Below are 24,426 nucleotides of genomic sequence, written 5' to 3' on the forward strand. Positions count from 1 at the left end.
CTAAATCATTTTGCTCTGCATTACTCTATCCATCCTTGTATAAGTAAATTTCATGACTTCATTTTTCCTAATAACTACATACTATTCCATGGTATAGATGTACCACAGTTTCTTTATCCACCATCTGTTCTCAGGCACCTGGGTGGTTTTTAGATCCTAGCTATTGTGAATAGTGCTGGCATGGATGTGGGATAAAGGGACTCTTCATCCATGGCTGGTGGAAATGTTGACTGATCCAGCAAGGTCATTCTAGCAGCTAGTTATGGCAAAGCCCCAGCATTAGCAATGTGAGAATCATTTTCAGAGTCCAGAACCTAAGAAAATCCCTGTCCCTAGTCTTGGCTGATTACTTCGATGGAGCTTGCTTATTTAAAAAAAAAAAAAGAAAGAAAAAGTCAACAACAATAGAATCATAAGACCCAAAACTACAACAATCTAAACGTAAAATGGGCCTGTTATACTGGAAGGCCAATACATTTTGGGAACACTGGTGGAGGGAGGTCAACACTGGTGGTGGGATTGGCCCTGATTCATTATATGTCTGAAATCCAACTAGAAGGACTTTGTAAATTATAATGGTTTCAATAAAATAAAAATTTAAAAATAAATGACAAGGGTTGGGGCATTAGTACAGCGGGGAGGGTGTTTGCCTTATAAGCAGCTGACCCAGCTTTGATACCATCCCATAGGGTCCCTCAAGCTTGCCAGGAGTAATTTTTTGTTTTAGTCCACACCCAGCGCTCAGGAGTTATTCCTGGCTCTGTGCTCAGAAATCGCTCCTGGCAGTCTCAGGGGACCATTTGGAATGCCAGGAACTGAATTGGGTTTGTCCTGGGTCAGCCACTTGCAAGGCAAACGCCATGCCCCTATGGCCTCATCTGAGGAGTGATTTCTGAGCATAGTCAGGAGTAAGCCCTGAGTGCTCCAGATGTGACCAAAATAAAACAAACAAAAAACAGTGAATGGTGATCTGGGGTCAAGCCATTATACCCACCAAGACTGAAAATTTCCTCCCTGCCTGGCCCTGTCAACTCTTGGCCCACCACCCCTGGGGCCTCACTGCAGCTTCTGGGCTCCATCGTTCTTCCACTTAGAACAGAATGAACCCACCTGCCCAATCCAGGACAGGTGTGAGGCATGAGATCCAGGGAACAACTGAGCAGGGCTGCCCAAGCCCAGTGCACTCCAAAAAGGCAGCGTGAGGGCCTGAGTACCCCGTCCTGGGCGCCTCTCCAGATACTTACCCTCCTCCAGTTTGCCCATGAGTTGAAGAGGCAATTGTGGTTTGTAAAAGCAGCTCTGGTGCACTTGCTGCTATGTATGTGCCCAGAATAACTTCCCTAATGGTCCCTGTGCACACAAGGTCCTTGGGAGTCCCCTGAAGAAGTGACTCCTGATCCCAATGGCCGTAGAGCTGACAGTCAGGGTGCAGAGCTGCCCTAGCCCAGTTGTCAGGGCACAGACACCCAGTCCCTGCCTTGTCCCCTGCAGTGCTCTGGGGAGGCAGTGTTCGCCGCCGACTTCCACCCCACGGACACCAGCGCCATCGTAACCTGCGGGAAGTCGCATCTCTACTTCTGGACCTTAGAGGGGAGCTCGCTGGTCAAGAAGCAGGGGCTGTTCGAGGTGACCAGGGTGTAGGGGTGGGGAGCGCCTCAGCTATGACCAGTGGGTGCTCCGGAGTCTCTGCAGCTTCTGTGGAAGCTTTGAGGCGTCTGCTGGGGCCAGAGGGTTGCAATAGAGACTTGGGGTGCTCCTGGAGTCAGTGGCTCATGCTGAGTGGAGGGCAGACCTGGGACAGCCCCCTTTCCCTACACCCCACTGTCCCTCCTGCATCCCCTGTCTCCAAGCCTGTGATTTCAGTGCGATCACAGAGAATAGAGACGCACAGCTGGGTGGCAGTGGTCCACCGGGTCCCTTGAGTGTCTCTGTGAAAAGGTGTTTTACATATGCCTCTCTGTTGGCCCCCAAATCTGCAGAAACAAGAAAAGCCCAAGTTTGTCCTGTGTGTGACTTTCTCTGAAAACGGCGACACCATTACTGGGGATTCCAGCGGCAACATCCTGGTGTGGGGGAAAGGTGGGTGAGGTTCATCATGGTGGGTGGGATTCACCTGGGGCAGGGTGCCTCACAAACCCCAGTGTGTGTGCAGCATGCAGCCAGAGAACTCAGATAGAATAGGGAGAAATGGGCTGTTGGCCTGGCCTTCTGGAAGGTTCTAGGAGCCGGGTGCTGCTAGGGACCCCCTGCCCTGCCCTACCCCAGTTCTGACTGGCCTGTTTCTGCCTGAGCCTCTCATATCCAGTACCCCAGGTCCCCTGCCCTGAACCATTCTTAGTGAAGTGACAAAGCACATTTTGCAGACCAGAGATGTGCAGGACAGAGGCCGCCTCACTTAAAGTTCCTTTTCTCGTGTTTAGGCACCAATCGGATCAGCTATGCCATCCAGGGGGCCCACGAGGGTGGCATTTTTGCACTTTGTATGTTGAGGGATGGCACCCTGGTGTCAGGAGGAGGCAAGGACCGGAAGCTCATCTCTTGGAACGGAAACTATCAAAAACTCCATAAGACAGAGGTAAGGCAACTGGAGCAGGACGGGACCTCGCCCCGAATACTGGGTTCTTAAGCTTCTAGATTTGGAAACTGCTGGTTAAAGGGCTGATGGTCTATTATAGATCTTAGAAACTGTTTATGCATCGAAAGGGAAATAAGTTGCTGAATGTGAGGCTGCAGCATAACTTGGGTTTAAGTGCACAATGAATGGGGGCCGGAGCATAGCACAGTGGGGAAAGTGCCTTGCATGCAGCAAACCTGAATTTGATCCCCAACACCCCATAAGGTCCTCCAGGAGTGACTCCTGAATGCAGAGCAAGGAGTAGCCCCTGAGCGCCATTGAGTGTAGTCCAGAAAACAAACAACAACAAAATGAATTTAACGAATTCTGTGTGTTCTCCGCATGGACAATAATAGGGAAATTGCCCAAGAATTTGCTGCTTTAGAAATCCATTTAACTGGGGCCGGTGAGGTGGTGCTAGAGGTAAGGTGTCTGCATTGCAAGCACCAGCCAAGGAAGGACTGCGGTTTGATCCCCCGGCGTCCCATATGTTCCCCCCAAGCCAGGGGCAATTTCCGAGCACTTAGCCAGGGGTAACCCTTGAGCATCAAACGGGTGTGGCCCCCCAAACCCCCCCAAAAAAAATCTATTTAACTTTTTTTTTAATTATTTTTTTATTGTTTTAATTATGACAACAAAGATGCAAAGAAAGAGGACCGGGTAAAGTTACAGTGGAAGCCCAATCACCCATAAACAGAGTTCTCGGTAGTCCCATCGATGATATCCCAGCCTTGAACTTTCAGCCAAAGAACACTAATAGAAACAGAACTGAACACCTGTACAATACAATTACTTTGTCCCTCAAATCCCCAGTTGTAGTACATACTATTTCTTAGCAGCACACAATATAATCTAAAGACATTAGACCTATGTAACTCCCTAAACATTGAGGGCAACGTACATTTCTCTAGTTCCATGCACATGCTAACTAGTTTAGGTTAACATCAAAAGTTTTAGTGGCTTGTTTTTCTTAAGAATTGGAATCAAGGGAACATAGTAAAAAATGGTATTAAAGTGGCATTTGTTTGCATAGGCCCACCAAAACATAAGGGACATGGAAAGACAAATTATGGTCTAAATACAAGGAGACCTTACCCCTGAAGTTTCCTGGCACAGGACTGACTCCAGGCTCCAGGCAAATTAGTTTGTTCAATTCAAGTCATCGTCTGTAGTGGCAATACACCTCCATTCCTCACATAGTCTCTGTTGTTGGTATCATGCTTCTGTATTAAAGATCCTGGAGTCTGCATCTCCCATATTGCAGTCAGGAAGGTGCAGAGCATCCTCTCGTTTCACCTCACACTTAAGGGGGACTAGAGAGAACCATGTCCTGTAGAGCAGGTCCTTGTTGCTGTCAAGTCTTCTCAGTGTAAACAGAAGTCTCTTTTTAAGAGGTCGATGTCAGACCCTTGGCAGTGTCCTTCCTGGCAGAGGACTGCTTCCAGCTGTTGCTGTAAAAGACCTTGGATGTTTCGTAGTTAGCTTGCCTGGTTCCGGCGTGAATGGAGGATGCCCATTCTTCTGAGGCCTGTGCCAGGTCATTATATCAATGTTCAGGGTGTAAGGTACATTGTACTGAGATTTATTAGATAAGAACTTATCTGTATGTATGATGTTTTCCCATTTTAATGTGTCTATGCAAACAAGAATCAATGCCATGGGGCGTTATTGGTGCATCTGGAGGCAATAGAAACAAGACCAGCAATTTCCATGACATAGTTCAATCATAGGCATCAAACTGGGGAACAGTTCCACCAACGATCCTTACTGAACAGCTTACAAAGAAAAGACAAGATGAAAAGTGAATAGAAACATCGTGGTAGAAGAATATATAGAGAGTTACATCAGCTAAAGAAAATACCATTAAAATATTCAAAAGATATATGTGTTCAATTTATGTCCTTCTAAATAGTTCTGGGATTTGTTACATATACTGTCATATACTGTATGTCTTAGGTCAGAGATTAGAACTATGTGTTACTGAAGTTAAGAAGGGTAAATCTGGGGTACTGATGGTTGGAAGGAGAAAGTGTTGCAAAATATAGACTGGTATGAAATTACCAGTGACAGACTGAGTATAGCTAAGCAGCTATCTGCCACCCACCAAATCAAACTCCACCCCCTAAGCCCCTCCCTAGGCCAGTGTCCCGAACTGGACCACCCTTACCCTAGGCTGGACCACGCGGCCGCTGGCACATGGGGGGGCCTGCCAGCTGCCTGTCCACGCCGGCTAAAAATCCTGCTCCGGGAAGGGAGGGAGACCCTCCCAAGCCCGGAGCTCAGGGACCTGCTCCCCACCCTAGGCCAGGGACCCGGCCCGGCCCGGCCTGGGGGTGGGGAAAACCCCGGGTGCCCCATCAGCTCCTCCCAGGAACCCACCTGGAGATCCGGAGGAATGGGGGAGAGGGGGCTCGGATGACCCAGATCCGAGCCCCCTACCCTAGGCTGGACCACGCGGCCGCTGGCACATGGGGGGGCCTGCCAGCTGCCTGTCCACGCCGGCTAAAAATCCTGCACCGGGAAGGGAGGGAGACCCTCCCAAGCTCGGAGCTCAGGGACCTGCTCCCCACCCTAGGCCAGGGACTATTTAACTTTTTATATATGAATTTTATACTTGACTTTTCAGATTTCACCTGCTATTTCTACCTAAAAAGTAAAGTGTCACTGAACTAACTAGTAATAGCTTTTTGTGTTTTAGCCTCATCCAGTAAAAAATACTTGGCTCTTATTATTAATTTTTTTTTTGGGCCACACCCGGCATTGCTCAGGAGTTACTCCTGGCTGTCTGCTCAGAAATAGCTCCTGGCAGGCACGGGGGACCATATGGGACACCGGGATTCGAACCAACCACCTTTGGTCCTGGATCAGCTGCTTGCAAGGCAAACGCCGCTGTGCTATCTCTCTGGGCCCTTATTATTAAATTTTTAACAACTCTTGCCAATTCCTTTAAGGTATGTGAAATGTTTGGATTTAAAAAAAAGATGTGATTCTTGGGGCCAGATTCACAGCGGCCAACTCAGGATGGGTGGTGGTTCGATTCATGGCATTCCATAGGGTCCCCTGAGCCTGCCAGGAGCGATTTCTGAGTGCAGAGCCAGGAGTAACTCCTGAGCATCACTGGGTGTGACCCCCCCCCCAAAATAAAAAGACTTCATTCTTTACCCAAGAAAGATATTTTCCCCTGCACCACGTGTACATTTCCACGTGCATGTGTGTGTTTGTGTGTGAGAGACAGACAGACAGACAGACAGACAGACAGACAGACAGACAGACAGACAGACAGAAAAAGAAACATGGCTGGAACTGGCATCACCATGATGTGTTCAGGAACATTTTGAGTCATTGATCCCGTGAACCCCAACACATTCCCTCTTTCCCACATAGATCCCAGAGCAGTTCGGGCCGATCCGCACGGTGGCTGAGGGGAAGGGTGACACCATCCTCATCGGCACCACCAGGAACTTCGTCTTGCAGGGCACGCTCTCAGGGGACTTCTCCCCCATCACTCAGGTGAGGCAGGGACCCCAGCATACCCCAGGCTGTGGTGTCAGACAAGAATAAAGCCCACACCAGGCTGTGCCCGATACCCAAACACCCTTCTGCTGCCATCATAGCATGGAGGAGGAGGGGAAAGTTCCGGAAAGGCAGGCTGAGGGGGAGACCCTGCTAGTGTGCTAGTGTCTGGCGCTTCCCTGTGTCTCACCCTTCACAGGGTCATACTGACGAGCTCTGGGGACTGGCCATCCACGCCTCAAAGCCACAGTTCCTGACCTGCGGCCATGACCGACATGCCACCCTGTGGGATGCAGCCAGCCACCGGCCCGTGTGGGACCGAGTCATAGAGGTGGGCACCATGCCAGGCTATCTGATGAGGTGCTTTCAGCACGGCCATTCCTTTGGGAGGTTTGAGAGTGTCCCAAGGGGCCTGGGGAATGTTACAGAGGAGAGAGGTTACAGAGAGGACAGGTTCCGTGCTGGCCTTGCCTGGTCACTCCCAAGCACAGAGGCAGGAGTCAGCTTGGAGCACCACCTGGCGTGGGCTGGAAAGAACACATCTGAAGCCCACACAGGATCCGAGGCATCGCAAGCCTGGTTCTGTGCAGAGGAAGGCAGGACTGGGCTAGGCTGGGGCTGGAGCTCAGACCAGGTAGTGACTAGGCAAGTGACCTCCCAAGTGTCATTTCATATAGCCCTGGAGGCCCCAACACTGCTGTTTGTGACCCTAATAGTCCCTAGTGCTACCTGGCACCCTCCTCAAGAGTGTTCACCCTCAGGCCTGGTGACTGAGGTCACTCAGAATAGCCTTAGACTCCTGTGCAGTTCCCACCCCCAAACATAAACCAGGGGAAGCAAAAGAGCCCAGCCAGTGCCAGGGTGGGTGAGCCATGTCTGCGTGACATCGGTGCCACTGCATACCAGGACTTACGCATGCCAGCTGTGACCCAGGAGTTAGGGAACTGCTTCCTGTTTCCCTATGCACCTGCAGCTCAAGGCATCCTGAGTGTGGGGCCACCTGAGCACAGATATGCAGTGAGATGGCTCGTGAGTGCTGGGGGAGGAGTTGGTATGACCACAGGGTGGGGCTGGTGTGACTACAGGGTTTGGAGAGCCTGACCTGCAGTGTAGGTGAATCTAGGTAAAAGCCTAAACAAAAGCATTTTCCCCTAACTTCCTTTTTCCCTAACCTCTTCCTTTGAGATGTAAAAACTCACTGGATAGTTGCTTTTGTATTTTGAATTGACCTTCCCCCACCTGAGATTGGAAGTTAGTTTGAAAAAAGAAAGGGGTGCTGTTTTGAGGCTGGAAGGGGAGTGAGCACATGCCATAGGCAGCACATGGCAGAGAAAAGGCATGAGGCAAGAAGCAGACTAACTCCAATGAAGCTTTAACTCACTGGCTTGGACTATTATTTCTTCCACTGCTACCCTGCTTCATCAGATCCATCCTCCTGAAAGTTAGAAACACGGTGCCTGGAGCAGCCTCACCCAGCTCGTGGATATTTTATATTTTCATTTTACACCCTGCATTTCTCCATCTGTCTATTCCTTCAGGGTCCCAGCCCCTTAGGCTTCTGGTCAGAGAGGACCATCCTTTTCCCCATAGTCTGAAGGCCCAGGATATTCCAGAGTTGCCCCAGGCCATCCTGGGCTGCTCCTAAGTCCTTCCCTGCCCCTCACACCCAGCTTCAACCCACTGTTCAGGGGCCATGGTTCCAGGGCCCACAGCCAGCCCATGGTGACCAGCATTTGTGGTGTGGCAGAGGGAGGGGGGTGATCCACAGTGGAGGTCCGAAAGGGGGACCAAGAAGGCACGCAGCCTTTCCGGGGGAGACATTTCCTCTGGCAAGAAAAGGACTCATGCCAGTGCACATGTATGTGTGCATGTGTGTGCAGCAGTGCTGCCAGGCCCTCCACCCACACTTCCTTTATGTTCTAGGACCCGGCTCAGGCTTCAGGCTTCCATCCTTCAGGGTCTGTGGTTGCAGTCGGGACACTCACTGGGAGGTAAGTCCTGTCTGGCACGCAGGGCCTCCCAGATGGGGGTATTTCCCTGGGGGCGTACCCTCAATGCACGTAGTCTAGATCCGATTTGGGACCCTGAGGTTGGACGGGAGGGACTCAGGCTCAGAGAAGACACTGGCTAGAGTCAGACTTTTCCATGCTGGTGGCATCTAGCAGAGCCCATGCCCAGGCAGGCTCACACATACATGTATGTTCCTGTATGTGCTTACACATGGTAGAAGTGTATGCATCGGCTCACATGCTCTTATATGTGCTAGTGTAACTCATGTGCACACTTGTACTCACACACACATGCTCTTACATGTGTTAGTATAGAGATGTCTTTATACATGTTCGCATGCATATATAAACATGCTTGCACTCGTGTGTTACATTGCTCGTGTTAGTTCAGATGTACCTACATGTGCTTGTACATGCAACACATGTTGCATTCACACATGTATTATTGCTCGTGTTGGTACATGTGTGTACTTACATGAGCCCACACACAAGTATGTGCTCACATGCACATGTGTGCTGTTGCATATGCAAGTGCATGTGTGTCTCTACATGTGTTTTCACATACACACATGGACCAATGTGCTTGCACTCATGTACATATCCCCCTTCCTTTCTTGGGAAGGCAGCTAGAGTTTACACTTGGAAGCTAAGGTGCTGTCGCTGCTGATGGCTATGGGAAGGACAGGCCTGTGACACCCCAGCACCCGTCAAAGCCCCCAGCACCATCTTAGGGGTGGAAAAGAAGAATGGGGACAGGACCTGAGCCTTCTCCCTGGCCCCCTGCACCACTGGTCCTTGTGCCTGGCCCAGACTGGCCTTCAGGCTGTCATTACTAAGGTTTCTGGCATGCATGTCACTGGCACACAATGCTCAGTGGTTCTGAGAGGAAAGACCTAAAACTGAGACCTGGATCAACCTGCAGGGTCCAGGCTGGCACCTTGGAGGGTAGGAGCAGGGCCATCACCCACAGGGTGCCTGGGCTTGAGATCATGGCCTGGAGAGCCCTAGAATCTTCTGCTCAAGAACACTAGGTCAGGGTCAATATCAGATATCCTTTCTGAGGGGTCCCCTCTAGGCCCCCATGGTGACTCACTCCCTAGACCTGTCAAACCCCATTAGGGAGTGGAGCCCAGAGCCAGGATTCCAAGTCTCTACATGTCGTCCATCTGTCCCTCCATCCCTTCATCCCTCCATCCATCAGTCACTCCATCCCTCAGTCCCCCCATCCCTTTGTTTCTCCATCGCTCTTCCTGTCCCCCCAGCCACACAGGCTGTTCACATCACTAAAGACTTTGGTCCCAGAGGAGCCGCCACCCCTGCCTGCTCAGATTCTTTCTTCCCCATTATGGGGACAGCGTACGAGCAGTTGGGGACTGTCACAGCTCTGCTCCCCTCTTTGCTTACTGTCCCCTATTCCCCACAGGTGGTTCGTGTTCGACACTGAGACCAAAGACTTGGTGACTGTGCACACGGATGGCACAGAGCAGCTATCAGTGCTGCGCTACTCACCGGGTGAGGGGGTGAGGGGTGCATGTAGGCCAGGCAGGTGTGGGAGGATGTCATACCTGAGCAGTGCTCGCTGCATTGAATGGGGGATATGTCCGTAAGGGGCAGCAATGTTTGTGTGACTGTGTCTCTAAGTGTGTGTGGTATACGAGTGTGTCTGTGAGTATGTGTCAGTGTGTGTGAGAGGTTATGTGTGTGTGTCTGTGAAAGTTTATGTGTGAATATGTGCACATGTGTGTATTTTCCCCTTTCCTCTGTGATGCTGTAGCAGTCCTGGGTGGACTACACACACACACACACACACACACACACACACAGAGTTATGTGCTGGGAGTGCACTGTGATATCACAAGGCTTTCTGGCACTTGCACGTCTTCTTAGTGGTGATGCTCACCCACTCCAGGGTGCAATGTAGCCAGAAACACTCTCTCAGCACTAAGAGTAATAGACGCAGGACTGTGGAGGGGCCAGGAATCCTGGGACTAGCAACAGGCCAGGATTGACCTTGTGCTTTCACACTATAGGGGAGACCTTTCAGCCTCTGGCTGCTTCCCAGACCTGCTTGGGCATTTTTTTGCTTTTTGACACTGTTGATTTCAAAGAGACAAAGTGACACTCAAAAGCATCGGAGGTTCCACCCACGTGCCCTGCCCCACATGGTTCCATTTGTCAGCTTTCTCCATTGGTGCATGTCTATTTCTAAGCCCTGTGCCCAGGCAGGTGGTAAGCAGTCTTGCCCACATCTGATGGTCCCATGTGGCAGCCAACTGGGAAGAGAAGCTCATCAAAGACTCATCAATGAGTAAGGTGTGACTTGCACATGGTAGAACCAGTGACTCGTGTCCACATCAGTGACTGCTACTTAGTCCTTAGAGTCTGCACCCAAATCTTTCTGCCACCCCAGAAAGTTCCTCTGCCCATTCACAGTCGTATCCAGTTCCCAGCTCTCAGCTGCCTGCGCTTTGACCTCCACCTCGCTCCTCCAACTTCCCTGCCCAGCACCTGTGGCACACAGACTCACAGAGCATATGAAGCCAATCCTTGTCCTTAGAATCGTGTGCTTGAAGGTCTGTGATTGTGACCCAATGATCAGTCCAGACTCTTTAGTTCCGGTTCAGAAACAAAAACAAGGCAATGAATGGCCAGTAAGTCACTTGACAGAGGCTTCCCCATCACTGGTGATCAGGGAAATGCCAGACCACAAGGACACAGGGTTTCTCACATCTCACACTCCTGACCTGGCTGCTATCAGAAAACAAAGCCACGGGCTCTGGGAACACATGGAGAATTGGGGTATCAGGGTCTGCTCTGCTGGAGGACCTGCTGGTGGGAAACCAAATCCAAATAAGATTTGAAAAGTGAATTACCACATAATCCAACATATGCCCAGAAGAACTGAAAGCAGAATCCGCAAAGCACAGCCATTCCTACCACCATTAACACCCCACTGTGTCCACAGCCAGCTACACATACATGCAGGACCTCAGGAAAGGTATGCAGGTGACCCAGGTAGCATCATTCACAACCCATGTGGATCCCTCAGCTCAGCAAGCCAGAGCCGATTGTCTGAGCTCAGAGCCAGGAAGGAGCCCTGAGCACCAGAAAATGAAGAAAAGATGAGATCATAGAAAACAGCACCATGGACATGGTGCTATGACAAGGCTATGGATGTTCCTATCATGACCAGCTATGGTGCTGCTCGCCCTGGAAAAGGATAGAATTCTGGGTTGGGGCAACCCAAGGGTGGCCCCATTAAACTGCCATAGAGAAAATCTCACTTGTGTCTTTGTACATAGAACTCAGGAGAGAGTGGGCACAAGTGACAATGGGGTCAGCCTCTCTCCCACTGCTCTGCAGAACAGCAGCTCACCAGGCCCCGACAGGAGAAGGTGACTGCCAGCCTGCTTCAGGCTGGGCCTCACTGCCCAACCTCAGGGCTCCATGTCATCCTGTCCTTTTCAGAAGTCCTAGCTCTGCCCTGGGACTCTGTCCCCAGTGGTGTCCCACCTGCCTCATTCACCTGCTGCAAGTGCCTGGCTCTGCATTCCTTGAGCCAGAAACTTGCCTTGTTTCCTCGGAAATACCATGACCTAGATCCTGGGCCTTCCTGAGGCCAGAAGCCTGGGAAGACAATAATGGACTATCTATGGGGAAAGGAGGAGGGGCTTAAAGAGGAGGATGGGCAGTGTGCAAAGGGGTTTGAGGGGTGCAGAAGTGAGGCAGGAGGGGGCACTGCACAGAACTAAGATGGGAAGGAGTGGGGAAGGACAGTTGTACAGAGGTAAGGTCGAGAGAAGCCTATAGGCAGCTGTCAGAGGCCCCAGAATCGTGTGTGTGTGTGTGTGTGTGTGTGTGTGTGTGTGTGTGTGTGTGTGTGTAAGAGTGAAGCCAGGGAGCGGAGGTTCCCGGAATCCGTCCCTATGGCCTTTGCCATGTCCTGACACCACCATCCATGTGTCTTTCCCTCTCCCTCTCCTTCTCCCACTGTGTGTGTGTGTGTGTGTAGTGATTGTGTGTGTAGTGAGGTAAGGGTGTGGGTGAGGTCAGGGACCATCTTTCCCAAAGTTTGCTGAGCCTCATTCTGAGAAGCAGTGGTTCCCTGAGTCCGTCCCTTTGGCCTTTGCCATTCCTGACACCACCATCCATGTGTCTTTCTCTCTCCTGCTCTCCCGGTGCAGATGGAAACTTCCTGGCCATTGGCTCCCACGACAACAGCATCTATATACATGCAGTCAGCGAAGGTGGCAGGAAGTACGCACGAGTGGGCCGCTGCTCGGTAAGGGCACCCCAAAGTGGGCACATGGGTAGAGGGCTCCCCCTCTCCATGGGCTGCAGGCATGAAGCCACCCTCTGTTGTGTTTCCCCCCACCAGGGCCACTCCAGCTTCATCACCCACCTGGACTGGTCAGTGAACTCGCAGTACCTTGTGTCCAACTCCGGAGACTATGAGATCCTCTATTGTGAGTGGGGCCTGAACCCTTGCCTAGCTCACTCGGAGCCATGATGTCGTCTCCTGCCTGTACTCTCCATCCCTCTGACCTGGGCACATGTTGTCGCCCCACATAAAAGGGGCCATGGGACTAAACAAGCTCTTGAGTCCTTCCTAATGTTGAGATCCATGGGATCCCAGAGCCAATCCCCCAGAGATGGTTAGTCCTCCCTAGAAGACCAGTCCCCAAGATAGTCAGATGGCCAGTCCTCCATGGATGGTCAATACCTCCCAGCTGGTGTGTCACCCCCATGACTAATCTCCCTGACCTTCACTGCTCTGTGGGACTTTCATTCTCCTTGGGGCTCTGGCCAGGTCACCCATATTTGAGCCCAAATAGGCTGAGCTGCAAGAGAAAAAGGTAATGCATGTTTCAGGATGTTTGCCAGCTTCCCGCCTTTCCTGGCCCCCATCCTGCCTGGCATGAGTGAAGTGGGGGGGCAGTTTGAGGGGAGAGCCCCTGGGTCCAGAATGGGCAGGGTGGGATGTGGGGTGCAGGGTGTGGTGTTAGCAGAGGGGGATGAAGAATGAGGGCATATACCCCAAGAGCTAATACAATGTTAGATTATGTGGGAGTGTCTGTGGTGGGTGTGAGTGTGTGATGGTTGTGCTATGTGTGTACGTTACCTTGTGCTGGGTTTATGAATATGTATGTATCTGTGTTGGATTGTGTTGTTGTGTTGAGTATGTATGTATATTTGTAAACATTGGATGTGTGTATTTAGGTAGGGTTTGGTTTTGTTTTGGGCCACACCTGGTGGTGCTCAAGGGTTATTCCTGGATCTGTGCTCAGGAATCACTCCTGGCAGTGTTTGGGGATCAAACCTGGGTTGTGTGCAAGGCAAACACTCTCCTAACTGCACTATTGTTCCAGCTCCTGTATTGTGTTGGATTGTGAGTGTGTTAAGTGTATTTGTGAGTATTGGATGTGTGAATATTGTATCAGGAGTGTGTGTTGAGTGTATATGTAAGTGTATGTTGTTAGATGTGTGAGTATATCTTGTGCGTATGTGTTGAGTGTATGTGTTAGATGTGTGTGAGTGTATTGTTGTGTGTTGAGTATATGTATTTTGGATGTGTGAGTATATCACGTTATGTATTGAGTGTATGTGTAAGTGTGCCAGATATATATGATTGTCTATATTGTGTGTTGAGTGTATGTGTGTTACATGTTTGTGAGTGTATGTTGTATGTGTGTAAGTGTGTGTTAGATGTGAATATAATATGTTGTGTGTTGAGTGTGTGTGTTAGATGTGTGTGTATTATGTTATATTGTGTGGATATATCTGGGGCACAGGGAGCCTGGCAGAGCTGAGTTGGGGGTTTGACTAGCTGTAGAACGAATGGGGTGCCCAAAGGCCGGGGACCCCAATGGGTGGATACAGACAGGTTGAGGGGATGGGGACAGGGTGCTGAGGTGACCCAAGCCCCTGAAGACAAGTCGAGCCCCAGTCCAGTTGCGGTTCCACAGGGCACCCTCCCCAGGATGGCATTTCAGGGTACAGAGCCTCCATTCATGACCCGTATGTCCTCATAAAAGGGGTCCCCTCTGCCTGCAAGCAAGTGGTCAGCGTGGAGACAACTCGGGACATTGAGTGGGCATCAGACACCTGCACACTGGGCTTCCGTGTCTTTGGTGAGTGTCTGTGGGCCCAGGGACCCCTCCAGGAAATGTCATCCCCAGTTTCATTCACCCCCAGATGTGGTTTCTGGCATCTCTGCTGCCCATGAGAAAGTGGCCAGAGCAATAGGACAGCAGAGAGATCATTTTCCTTGTACACAAACTGACCCAGGTTCTATCTCTGGAATTCGATAGAGTCCCCCAGCCCATTGGGAGTGATCCCTGAGGAGAGTGTCAGTTTGAGTCAGCCCTGAGCACCAGCAGGTGTGGCCCCAATATCAAAAATAAAAGTGTTTCCCCCAGTGGGCAGCAGCAAGACATCATCTGTCACTGCATCAACCCTGGCACCACTGTGCAGGCTGCCATCCCACTAACTGGTTCTCTACAAGGACATCACTTGCTAGGCCAGGGTCCTGCTCATGTCCCATCTTGGTTTCAGGAGTGTGGCCTGAAGGCTCGGATGGGAGCGACATCAACGCCGCCTGCCGGGCCCATGAGCAGAGGCTCCTGGCAACCGGCGACGACTTTGGCAAAGTGCACCTCTTTGCCTACCCGTGCTCCCAGTTCCGGGTAAGGCCCCCCAAAACCCTGACTGTGTAGTTGGTGGGGAAACCAGCAAACCTGGCTCCATCCTCAAGTGCCACCAGGGGTCACTCCTGAGCACAGATCCAGGATGTTCCCTGGGCCTTGCCCTGCCCAGTTCCAGATTGTAGCCCGATGGGCCTGAGACTCTGTGTCCCTCCCCACAGGCACCCAGCCACGTGTACAGCGGCCACAGCAGCCACGTGACCAACGTGGGGTTCCTGTTTGACGACAGCCACCTGGTCTCCACAGGTGGCAAGGACACAAGCATCATGCAGTGGCGGCTGGTCTAGCCCTACGGGCACCCAGGCCCCATCCATGGAGGGCCTCCACCCAGTCACTGTGATTTCTGTCTGGTCTGCAACGTTCTTACAAACCTCAGGAAAACACGGACCTCCCAGACCCAGAGCTGGGGGTGCCCCCGTAGGGAAGGGATGTAGCCCAGCAGGCCAGTGGTTCCCATGTCTCCCACGCGGAGACAGAGCAGAGTACACGGGGTCCTTTCCCCAGAAGGGGACATACTCGGGCAGGTACCACCCACCCATCAGGCCCCAGCGACTCCCCAACCATCCCTCCCGATCCGATCATGGAATTGCCTCTTCCGATCCTATGGCGGGGCACGGGGCTGTCAGATGCTGGCCAGGTACCACATCTCCATCACCCTAAGAATGGGCTGCTGTGTCCCCAAAAAAGAGGAATTACCAAGAGACAGGAGGAAATGATGTACTGGGTGGAATTGGTGGGCTCTGCCACACGATGAAGGCCCAATAAGGGGGCGCCGCTGGAGTCTGGAGAGGGAGGGGATGCATATAGATTCTGCGGGTTTCTTTCAGTTCTTGGACCATGGACACAGGCATTTCCAGTCCCACAGACCACGGAGACAGGCATATTCAGTCCCAACCAGCAGGACCCCTGCTTCTCCCCATTTTATCACCTTGGGGAATACCCCAGTCTTCAGTTGCCCCCCACCCCAACACACACCGTGTATCCGTTGGCATGAGATGGCATTGTGCTTGTCTAGAATTTTCGCTTTCTTGTGGCATACTCAGATTGTTCAGACCAAGCAGAGTGAGTCTTTAGGAGCATCTCTGAAGGTCTCCACACACTGCGGCAGGGTCAGAAGGGAGCTAAGTCGCCCCACCAGGCTTCCCAGGCCTTGAGGCCCAAGAAGGTCTGATGTTGTAGAGAGGAATGAAATAGGGAGGAGACACCCCCCACCATCTTTGGGAAAGGTCTCGTCCATTTCCCTGGCTGGCAGATGGGAAAGTGGTGTACCCACTGGGCATGGCCCTCAGAAGGTCAAGCGGAGGAGACAGGAGCAAGCAGGGAACCAGCCGCCCAGATGCGTGGGAACTCTGGCCCTGGGGCAAAGCGCAGCCCACAGAGACTCACACATATTGAAGACGAGCCTGTTTGTATGTATCCTTATCAAATATATTCTATAATGAAATAAAATGGGCAGCACGGATCTCTTATTGATGCAGGCTCCCGACTGGCTATCAGTTTGCATATTTCAAGTCAGATGGGTACCATTTACCTTGCACATGGCTGACCCCGGTTCAATTCCCTGACATCCCACATGGTTTCCCATCCCCCAGCATAACAAGAGTGATCCTTGAGTTCAAAGCCAAGAGTAAACCCTGATTATACCGTGTGTGGCCCAAAAACTCAAATATACTTTTTTTTGGGGGGGAGGGAACTCAAATATAAAATACATAAACAAAAATTTTAAATTCTAAATAGGGGCTGGTGAGGTGGCACTAGAGGTAAGATATCTGCCTTGCAAGCGCCAGCCAAGGAAGGACCACGGTTCGATCCCCTGGCGTCCCATATGGGCCCCCCAAGCCAGGGGCAATTTCTGAGCGCTTAGCCAGGAGTAACCCCTGAGCATCAAATGGGTGTGGCCCGAAAACCAAAAAAAAAAAAAATTCTAAATAAATAATTTCAAGGTAGATATTTGTTTCATACTCACCTGGGTCATTTGTCTGTGGACAATGTGGAAACAAGGTCCAGTCCATTGCTAAACTATGAAGAGTTTCACCACTGTTGCTGTACCCAATGGTTGGTTGACTGGTTTGTGAAGAAGCAGCCTCATGCCCTAATCCCAAGAGATTGGGGGACACAGATCTAGAAGCAAACGCCAGCACAGGGAATAATTCACATACAGTTAAGGAGATAAAACAGATCAGGTACTTCCACCACCAACCTTCTGCTCCTAGTACTAAGACCAGCAATCCAATAGTTTAGTAGTGGCAAACAGAAGCTGAGATCTGGGGGCTTTATTAGGAACCCAAAGACCACACCCTGGGGAAAACAGGTAGAGTAAGGCACCAATCCAAAAGTGCTTCCATCCAATGAGTGACAAGCACCAGCATAAGAAGAAATATCCTGAATAGAATGGAAACTAGTTAATCCAACAGGTTTGGTTTGGAAAATGCTGGCAAAGACAAGCATTTTTCTATGAATAGTTCAAAGAGAGAAATGTGATGATATTGTATAAACTCTTAGTGCTTCTGTTACTTCCAATGGATTGTCTGCATTTCTCAGACTCAGTGCTTAGTTGCTGCCTACTTTATACCTGCTGACATTGGAGTTGAAATGAAATAGCCAAGGTGGAGAGACAGGACAGCATGAAGGACATTTGCCTTAAAAACGTCCAAACCCCCCCCCCAAAAAAAAAACACCAGACCCGGGGGCTGGAGAAATAGCATGGAGGTAAGGCATTTGCCTTGCATGCAGAAGGACAGTGGTTCAAATCCCAGCTTCCCATATGGTTCCCCCGAGCCTGCTAGGGGTGATTTCTGAGTGTAAAGCCAGGAGTAACCCCTGAGCGCTGCCGGGTGTGACCCAAAAACCAAAAAAGAAAAGAAAAAGTCACTTTGTTAAGGTTCAGAGTCAAAAGATAAGATCATACAACTGGAGTAAAGCTGAATAATCCATCTACCAACAACCCCAAACTGACCAGTCAGGGTTGTCTCTAGAAAGAGAGGAACTCTGACCAAGGTTATGAAGAGAATTATATAGGGAAGGGATATAGGGAGGTTGTAGCTTTTGTTTGTTTGTTTGTTTGTTTGTTTGTTGTCTACAAAGTGCTTGATTTTTATTTTATGACACAGGGATTTGACAGACTTAATTAAACTCACTTCTGAAACTTTGCACTTTACAAAAGATATATAAACACTTTCTTTTCTTTTTCTTTTATTTTTTATATTTTATTTAAACACCTTGATTACATACATGATTGTGTTTGGGTTTTAGTCATGTAAAGAACACCACCCATCACCAGTGCAACATTCCCATCACCAATGTCCCAAATCTCCCTCCTCCCCACCCGACCCCCGCCTGTACTCTAGACAAGCTTTCCACTTCCCTCATACATTCTCATTATTAGGACAGTTCAAAATGTAGTTATTTCTCTAACTAAACTCATCACTCTTTGTGGTGAGCTTCCTGAGATGAGCTGGAACTTCCAGCTCTTTTCTCTTTTGTGTCTGAAAATTATTATTGCAAGAATGTCTTTCATTTTTCTTAAAACCCATAGATGAGTGAGACCATTCTGCGTCTTTCTCTCTATCTCTGACTTATTTCACTCAGCATAATAGATTCCGTGTACATCCATGTATAGGAAAATTTCATGACTTCATCTCTCCTGACAGCTGCATAATATTCCATTGTGTATATGTACCACAGTTTCTTTAGCCATTCGTCTGTTGAAGGGCATCTTGGTTGTTTCCAGAGTCTTGCTATGGTAAATAGTGCTGCAATGAATATAGGTGTAAGGAAGGGGTTTTTGTATTGTATTTTTGTGTTCCTAGGGTATATTCCTAGGAGTGGTATAGCTAGATCGTATGGGAGCTCGATTTCCAGTTAGGTTGTAGCTTTTTTATGATCTTTAAAATGATTGGCTATTGGCACCTGCGAGATAGTATGGAGGTAAGGCGTTTGCCTTGCATGCAGAAGGACGGTGGTTCAAATCCCGGCCTCCCATATGGTCCCCCATACCTGCCAGGGGCGATTTCCAAGTGTAGAGCCAGGAGTAACCCCTGAGCGCTGCCAGGTGTGACCCAAAAACCAAAAAAAAAAAAGATTGGCTATTATCTAGAGATACCTTTCTACTGCTCCCTTGTGTCCTTCTCTGATAGGATACCTGGTATGGCCAGGAAGCTTGGGGCAGTATTAATGGAAATAGGCTTAAGGAAAGCATAACATGTTTACAAAATGGTCTACCTCCTTGTTCAGAACCTAAGAGAAGCCTGACATGTGGCCTTTACTAAATGGCATCCTTCCTTGTTCAGAACCCAGGACCCCACAACTTCCAGGAAGCCTGCCCTAAGTGCTTAGTCTGGGTTCCATCTCCCCACTGTGATGGGACTTTTGTAGTCATCACCACACACACACACACACATATACACACACACACACACACACACACACACACACACACGCGCACGCGCATTGTTAGGATCTAAAATTTGACTTAGAATTAACTGTAACCTAGCTTTGCTGTGAATCTAAGTACAGCCATGACAGGCCTCAGATATACGGCAGAAGGCACTAGTCCAGAACAGCCAGTTCCAAGAATTTAGATGGCATGTAGCAAAACAGTTAGATAAATTAGCAACATCTGGGGACTGCAGGCAGACAAGGTCACAGGTGCCCAGTGGGCACCCAAGTCCCTCCTCTACTGCTTCAGCTAACGGACCACAGAGCCCTATAAAGCACAATATTCCACTCTGGATATCTAGCCAAAAGGAAACCCCTAAACAGCCAATCAGCTTAAAGGTTAACAGTGATGGTTTAAAACCACAGTAACCCTACAAAAGGAGTTGTTGCCTTAGAGAGGCGACCCCAACATGGTGGTAAATAAAACTCTCATGCCTTATTGCAATGCTGTTTGTCTCCTATGGTCTTTGTAGGATGGATCTTGAATTCAGAGCTAACAATCCCATGGTCTCTCCTGTGCCCACGACACAGCCATCAGTGACTTCAGTCATGTGACCCAAGTTTAGGACTGGGGCTGCTGAGTTCTGGGGCAAGATCATCTTTTTTTGTTTTGTTTTGGGGCCAAACCCAGAGATGCTCAGGGCTTACTCCTGGCTTTGCTCAGAAATTACTCCTGGCAGGCTTTGGGGGCCCTATGGGATGCTAAGGATTGATCTCAGGTCAACCACATGCCAGGCAAACGCTATTGCTCTAAGCGGGGGTAGGGAGGGTACAAGATCAACCTCATCCCGTCCTCCCCCAGCCATGCCTTGTGCAAAAATAAACTCCCAGATGATAGCTGCCTTTTGAGAAGCTGCTGCTGTTGGAGCAAACGGATCTTCTTTCCCCTTGGGAGGCGCTTCCGGGCGGAACTGGTTATTTTTACCTCCAGGCTGTAAACCTCATCCTCATCCAAAGGGGAGAGTATGATGGAGTTGAGGAAGTCACCTCCCGGCCCAACAGCCCTGCAAGACCTCCCCACCCCAAGTTCTAGTTTATTGGGAGGAAGCACATTTCAGTGATAATCCAGATTAAAGCAGGGGTTTTTATCAAAATGTGGAAACACTTGGGCCCAGAGCCATAGCACACAGCTGGAGGACAATTTGTCTTGTACCTGCTGAACAGGTTCGATCCCTGGCACCCCATAGGGTTTCCAGAACCTGCCAGGAGTAATTCCTGAGCACAGAACCAGGAATAACCCCTGAGCAATGCTGGATGTGGCTCCAAAACAAAACAAGCCATGATCACACATACTTGAATTACTTGGGAATGAAATCACAGACATATAGATGTCTGAGACCGGGAAGAGCTCAGCAAAACCCATGACCCTGGGCGCTGCACGATATCACAGCAGGGAGGGCACGGCTGGCCTTGCAAGCAGCAGACTCTAGATTCGGTCCCCGGCATCCTGTAAGGGTCCCCTGAGCACCACTAGGAGTAAGCCCTGAGCATTGCCAGGTGTGACCCATAAAAGTAAAAATTAGGGGCCAGAGAGATAGCACAGCAGTGTTTGCCTTGCAAGCAGCCTATCCAGGACCTAAGGTGGTTGGTTCGAATCCCTGCGTCCCATATGGTCCCCTGTGCCTGCCAGGAGCAATTTCTGAGTGCAGAGCCAGGAATAATCCCTGAGCACTGCCTGGTATAGCCCAACCCCCCCATAAAAAGGTAAACAAAACAATGATCAGGTAGGTGACTGTTAGAAAAAATTCAGTAGTTGCAAACAAAGGGGGCTGGGGGGAAGGTTACCTGACTTTCACACCCAGCAGGAGCAGTTGATGCATTTCCAGATAATTCTCAAGTTAAACAATACACTGTGAAAACCTGGAAATAGAGCTGGGGAGGTGCTACCCCAGGAGTACTGATACTCTGATACTCTGCTGTCCCCAAACCCCACACCCCTTCCCTTACTCCCCCTTCATTCCTCCCCATCCTGCCCTTTCTTCTAATGCAACTCTAAACTCCCTTTTCTAGCCTTTTCTACCCCAAGACCACACAGTGAGTGACACTGAGCGAGCCCTGGTCAAGCTGGGGCACCCTGTCTTAAGGGTTCCCCAGGACTGGGCTTGCAGTCAGCAATTAAGCTCTGACAATTTCCCTGGCTACCCCAGGATGCCATCTCTCATTTTGATTTTGGAGTTCCAATTTGTTTAATGACTTTTGGTTTGGGTTTGTTGGTTTGGTTTGGTTTTTGGGCCACAACTGGTGATGCTCAGTAGTTACTCATGGCTCTGCGCTCAGTAATTGCTCCTGGCAAGCTCTAGGGACCCTCTGGGATGGCAGGTTATAGAACCCAGATTGGCCATATGCAAAGCAAACACCTATCCTCTGTGCTTCACTCCAGCCCTTTGGTTTGGGTTTTAAAGGGAGCCTGGGGGGGGGGGGGTGTCACTCCTGCCTCAACAAAGAGAACCAGGCTGGTGGCTCAGTGCAAGGACCCCAGAATGTGGAACTGGTCTCGTTCTACTCCAATGGCAATGGCGGCTTCATGTGGGAACCACACATGGCAACGTTCAGAGGGCTAAGCAGCCTGGCATGGGGAATAGGTGCAGTTTACACATTGCAAGCACCCTAATCCCTGTATTGTCTGCCCAGTCCTAAATTCTGTTTGTTAAGAAATCCTTCCTTAAAAAATAAATAAATAAATAAATAAAAGTGAAATCCTTCCGTATAGACCAGTGAGTTAAAAACTGCCATAACTAGGGCCCAAGGGATTACACAGCAGGAAGGGTGTTTGCCTTGTTTGCAGCCAACCCAGGTTTGATCCCCCAGCAGGCATCCTATAGGGTTCCCTGAGCATAGCCAATAGGGATTCCTGAGCACAGAACCAGGAATAACCCCTGAGCACCACCTGGTGTGGCCCAAAAACAAACAAACAAAAAACTGCCATAATCTCCATTGTGATGCTTGCTTCCTTTCATACCTGGTACTCTGGTTTTCCTTCAAATATTTGTTTGGGTTTGGGTTTGAGGGCCATACCCAGCAGTGCTCAGTTAGGTCTTTCTCCTGGCTCTGTGCTCAGGGATCACTCCTGGCAGTACTCAGGAGATCAAATGCCATATGCTGGGGATCGAACCCTGGTCAGCCATGTGCAAGGCAAGCACCTTCCCTGATGTACTATCACTCCAGCTTCTTCTTTCATTTCTTAAGCTTCTCTTCTTTCTTATGGAGGTGTGACTTTTTTATTTCAGTTCTCAGCATTTTTTAGCTTTCTAATTTATTATTTTCACCTTTTTCTCATTGTTAATTCCCCTTCAGTTCTTTTCTTGCACCGTGTTAGAAATTAAGTATTTTGCTCCCTTGTTGCATAAGAAGCCCAAGATTCCTGCTGGCTGCACCCAGTGGGAGTTGCTAGGAAGCATTTTTTTTTTTTATGCATTTCTGAGGAATTTGTACTTTTAATACTGATTTTCCTTTCAACTAAAAGTTATCTAGAGGACAAATTTTACATTTCTAAGTGAAATATTTTTATTGTATTATAGTTATTTATAGTTTTGGGGAGCCTAACACATAGAACAGCAGGAAGAGTATTTGCCTTGCACTCTGCCAACACGAATTTGATTTCTGGTTCTCCAAGCTTAGCAGGACTGATCTCTGAGCACAGAGCCAGAGTAGTGTCAGGTGTGGCCCAAAAACATTATATATATATTTTTTTAAATAGTATTTTGTTGTTTATATTGTTGTTGTTTGAATTTTTTTGTTTTTGGCTTTTGGGCGACTGGTTTTGAATTCAGAAATCATTCCTGGCAGGTTTGAGGAACCATATGGGATGCCAGGAATCGAACCCAGGTCTGCCACATGCAAGACAAACACCTTACCCACTGTACTATCACTCTGGCCCCCAATTTTATATTTAAATTTATGATATATAGTTATTTAGGGGTTTTGAGGTGTGTGATGAGATTTCTGAACAGAAAGGCTCAATAAACACCCTGTTGGCTTCTGGGAGGCTCAGGGGTAGGTGACAGACAGCCTGGGTACAGAAAACACCCTTATCTGCCATTTATTTTCACTCCTGGAATTAGGAGGTTTTCATTTCCAATCATGAAGGAGCCTTTGGCAAAAGGATTTGGGGCGCAATTGATAGCGCTAGAGTGGTACCAGGGTACTTTAGGTGCTTACCTGGCTCTCAGCCGTCTCAGTCCCACCATTACATATTGTCTCTTCAGGACCACCAGAACTGATTCCTGACCACAGAGTCAGATGTGGCTCAAGAGCCAAAAAAATAATAATTGTAATAAAAATTACATTTTAATATTTACAGAAACATTTGGCCCATTCCATCTTCCCTGTACATTCGGAACCAAGGATGTTCCCCTCTGCTGATGATCAGGAAAAAATAGGTCCCAGGCTGATGACCAGAGACACTTGATTCTATTCCAACAATGCTTCTATAGGACAAGAGGAACTGGGATATGTGCAAGGTGGTAGGACATAGCAGAAGGATAACCAAGGGTAAATGAGGTACCAGGGAGAAGATATGCATAAACACTGGGCTTAGGAATGTCTCAGGAGCACACAGTGTTGATAGGTATTATCTCTCCTTTAACCAAAGATCTCTTGTGAGGCAGTAGGCACAGCCCAGAGTCAAGCATGAGCATGACCACTGATATGGGAAGATGGCACCCCTCTTTGCACTGTCTTTACCCATCTCTGGAGCCGTGAGATAGATAGAGCAGTTGCTCTATAAGGTACCTGGAACAGTTGCTCTACAGGGTACTGTCTGCCAGAAAGTTCAGGAACAGAAGTTTATGAGGGATCTAATAAATATGAAATCAAGCACTTACCACTGACTAGACAGATGGGTCTGGCATAGACCCAAGGTGCTTCCCAAAGGAATTGGGGGTTGGATAAGGGCTCAGCTTACAGAGACCTGGACAGCTGCAGAGCTAAACGTGAAAAGGCCTCTGAAGCCACCAAGACCTATACATTAGCACCAAATCACATTTGGACATATGCCCCCCAGGGCTTGAGAAGTTTGGGGTACTGCTTTGTGAAAGGCTTGAAGCTTGCAGCTCTGAGAAAATAACCCCACAGATGAGAAGCCCTCTCCTGTTCTGGAAGACCAAGACTGTGCTGTGGGAAAAGGAACACGGATGGCCCCGCCAGGGGT

General features: G+C 49.4%; 1 protein-coding gene across 5 annotated transcripts in view; it reads left to right on the forward strand.

Moving 5' to 3' along the window:
* Positions 1–24,426, forward strand: part of EML1 (EMAP like 1) — a 669,910-nt gene that overhangs the window by 101,512 nt on the left and 543,972 nt on the right. For 4 of the 5 annotated variants that reach the window (XM_049769788.1, XM_049769791.1, XM_049769787.1 and 1 more), the window contains 12 exons: positions 1,492–1,626; positions 1,980–2,079; positions 2,421–2,575; positions 5,999–6,124; positions 6,327–6,458; positions 8,051–8,118; positions 9,560–9,648; positions 12,321–12,418; positions 12,515–12,602; positions 14,172–14,267; positions 14,692–14,822; positions 15,002–15,608. In XM_049769788.1, the coding sequence (XP_049625745.1) occupies positions 1,492–1,626; positions 1,980–2,079; positions 2,421–2,575; positions 5,999–6,124; positions 6,327–6,458; positions 8,051–8,118; positions 9,560–9,648; positions 12,321–12,418; positions 12,515–12,602; positions 14,172–14,267; positions 14,692–14,822; positions 15,002–15,127 (1,344 nt within the window). In that variant the 3' untranslated portion in view covers positions 15,128–15,608. Of the gene's footprint in view, positions 1–1,491; positions 1,627–1,979; positions 2,080–2,420; positions 2,576–5,998; positions 6,125–6,326; positions 6,459–8,050; positions 8,119–9,559; positions 9,649–12,320; positions 12,419–12,514; positions 12,667–14,171; positions 14,268–14,691; positions 14,823–15,001; positions 15,609–24,426 lie in introns of those variants that run through there. The other variant, XM_049769790.1, reaches the window with a different exon arrangement.

This window comes from Suncus etruscus, chromosome 3, assembly GCF_024139225.1.
Source record: "Suncus etruscus isolate mSunEtr1 chromosome 3, mSunEtr1.pri.cur, whole genome shotgun sequence".
NCBI classification, from domain to species: domain Eukaryota; kingdom Metazoa; phylum Chordata; class Mammalia; order Eulipotyphla; family Soricidae; genus Suncus; species Suncus etruscus.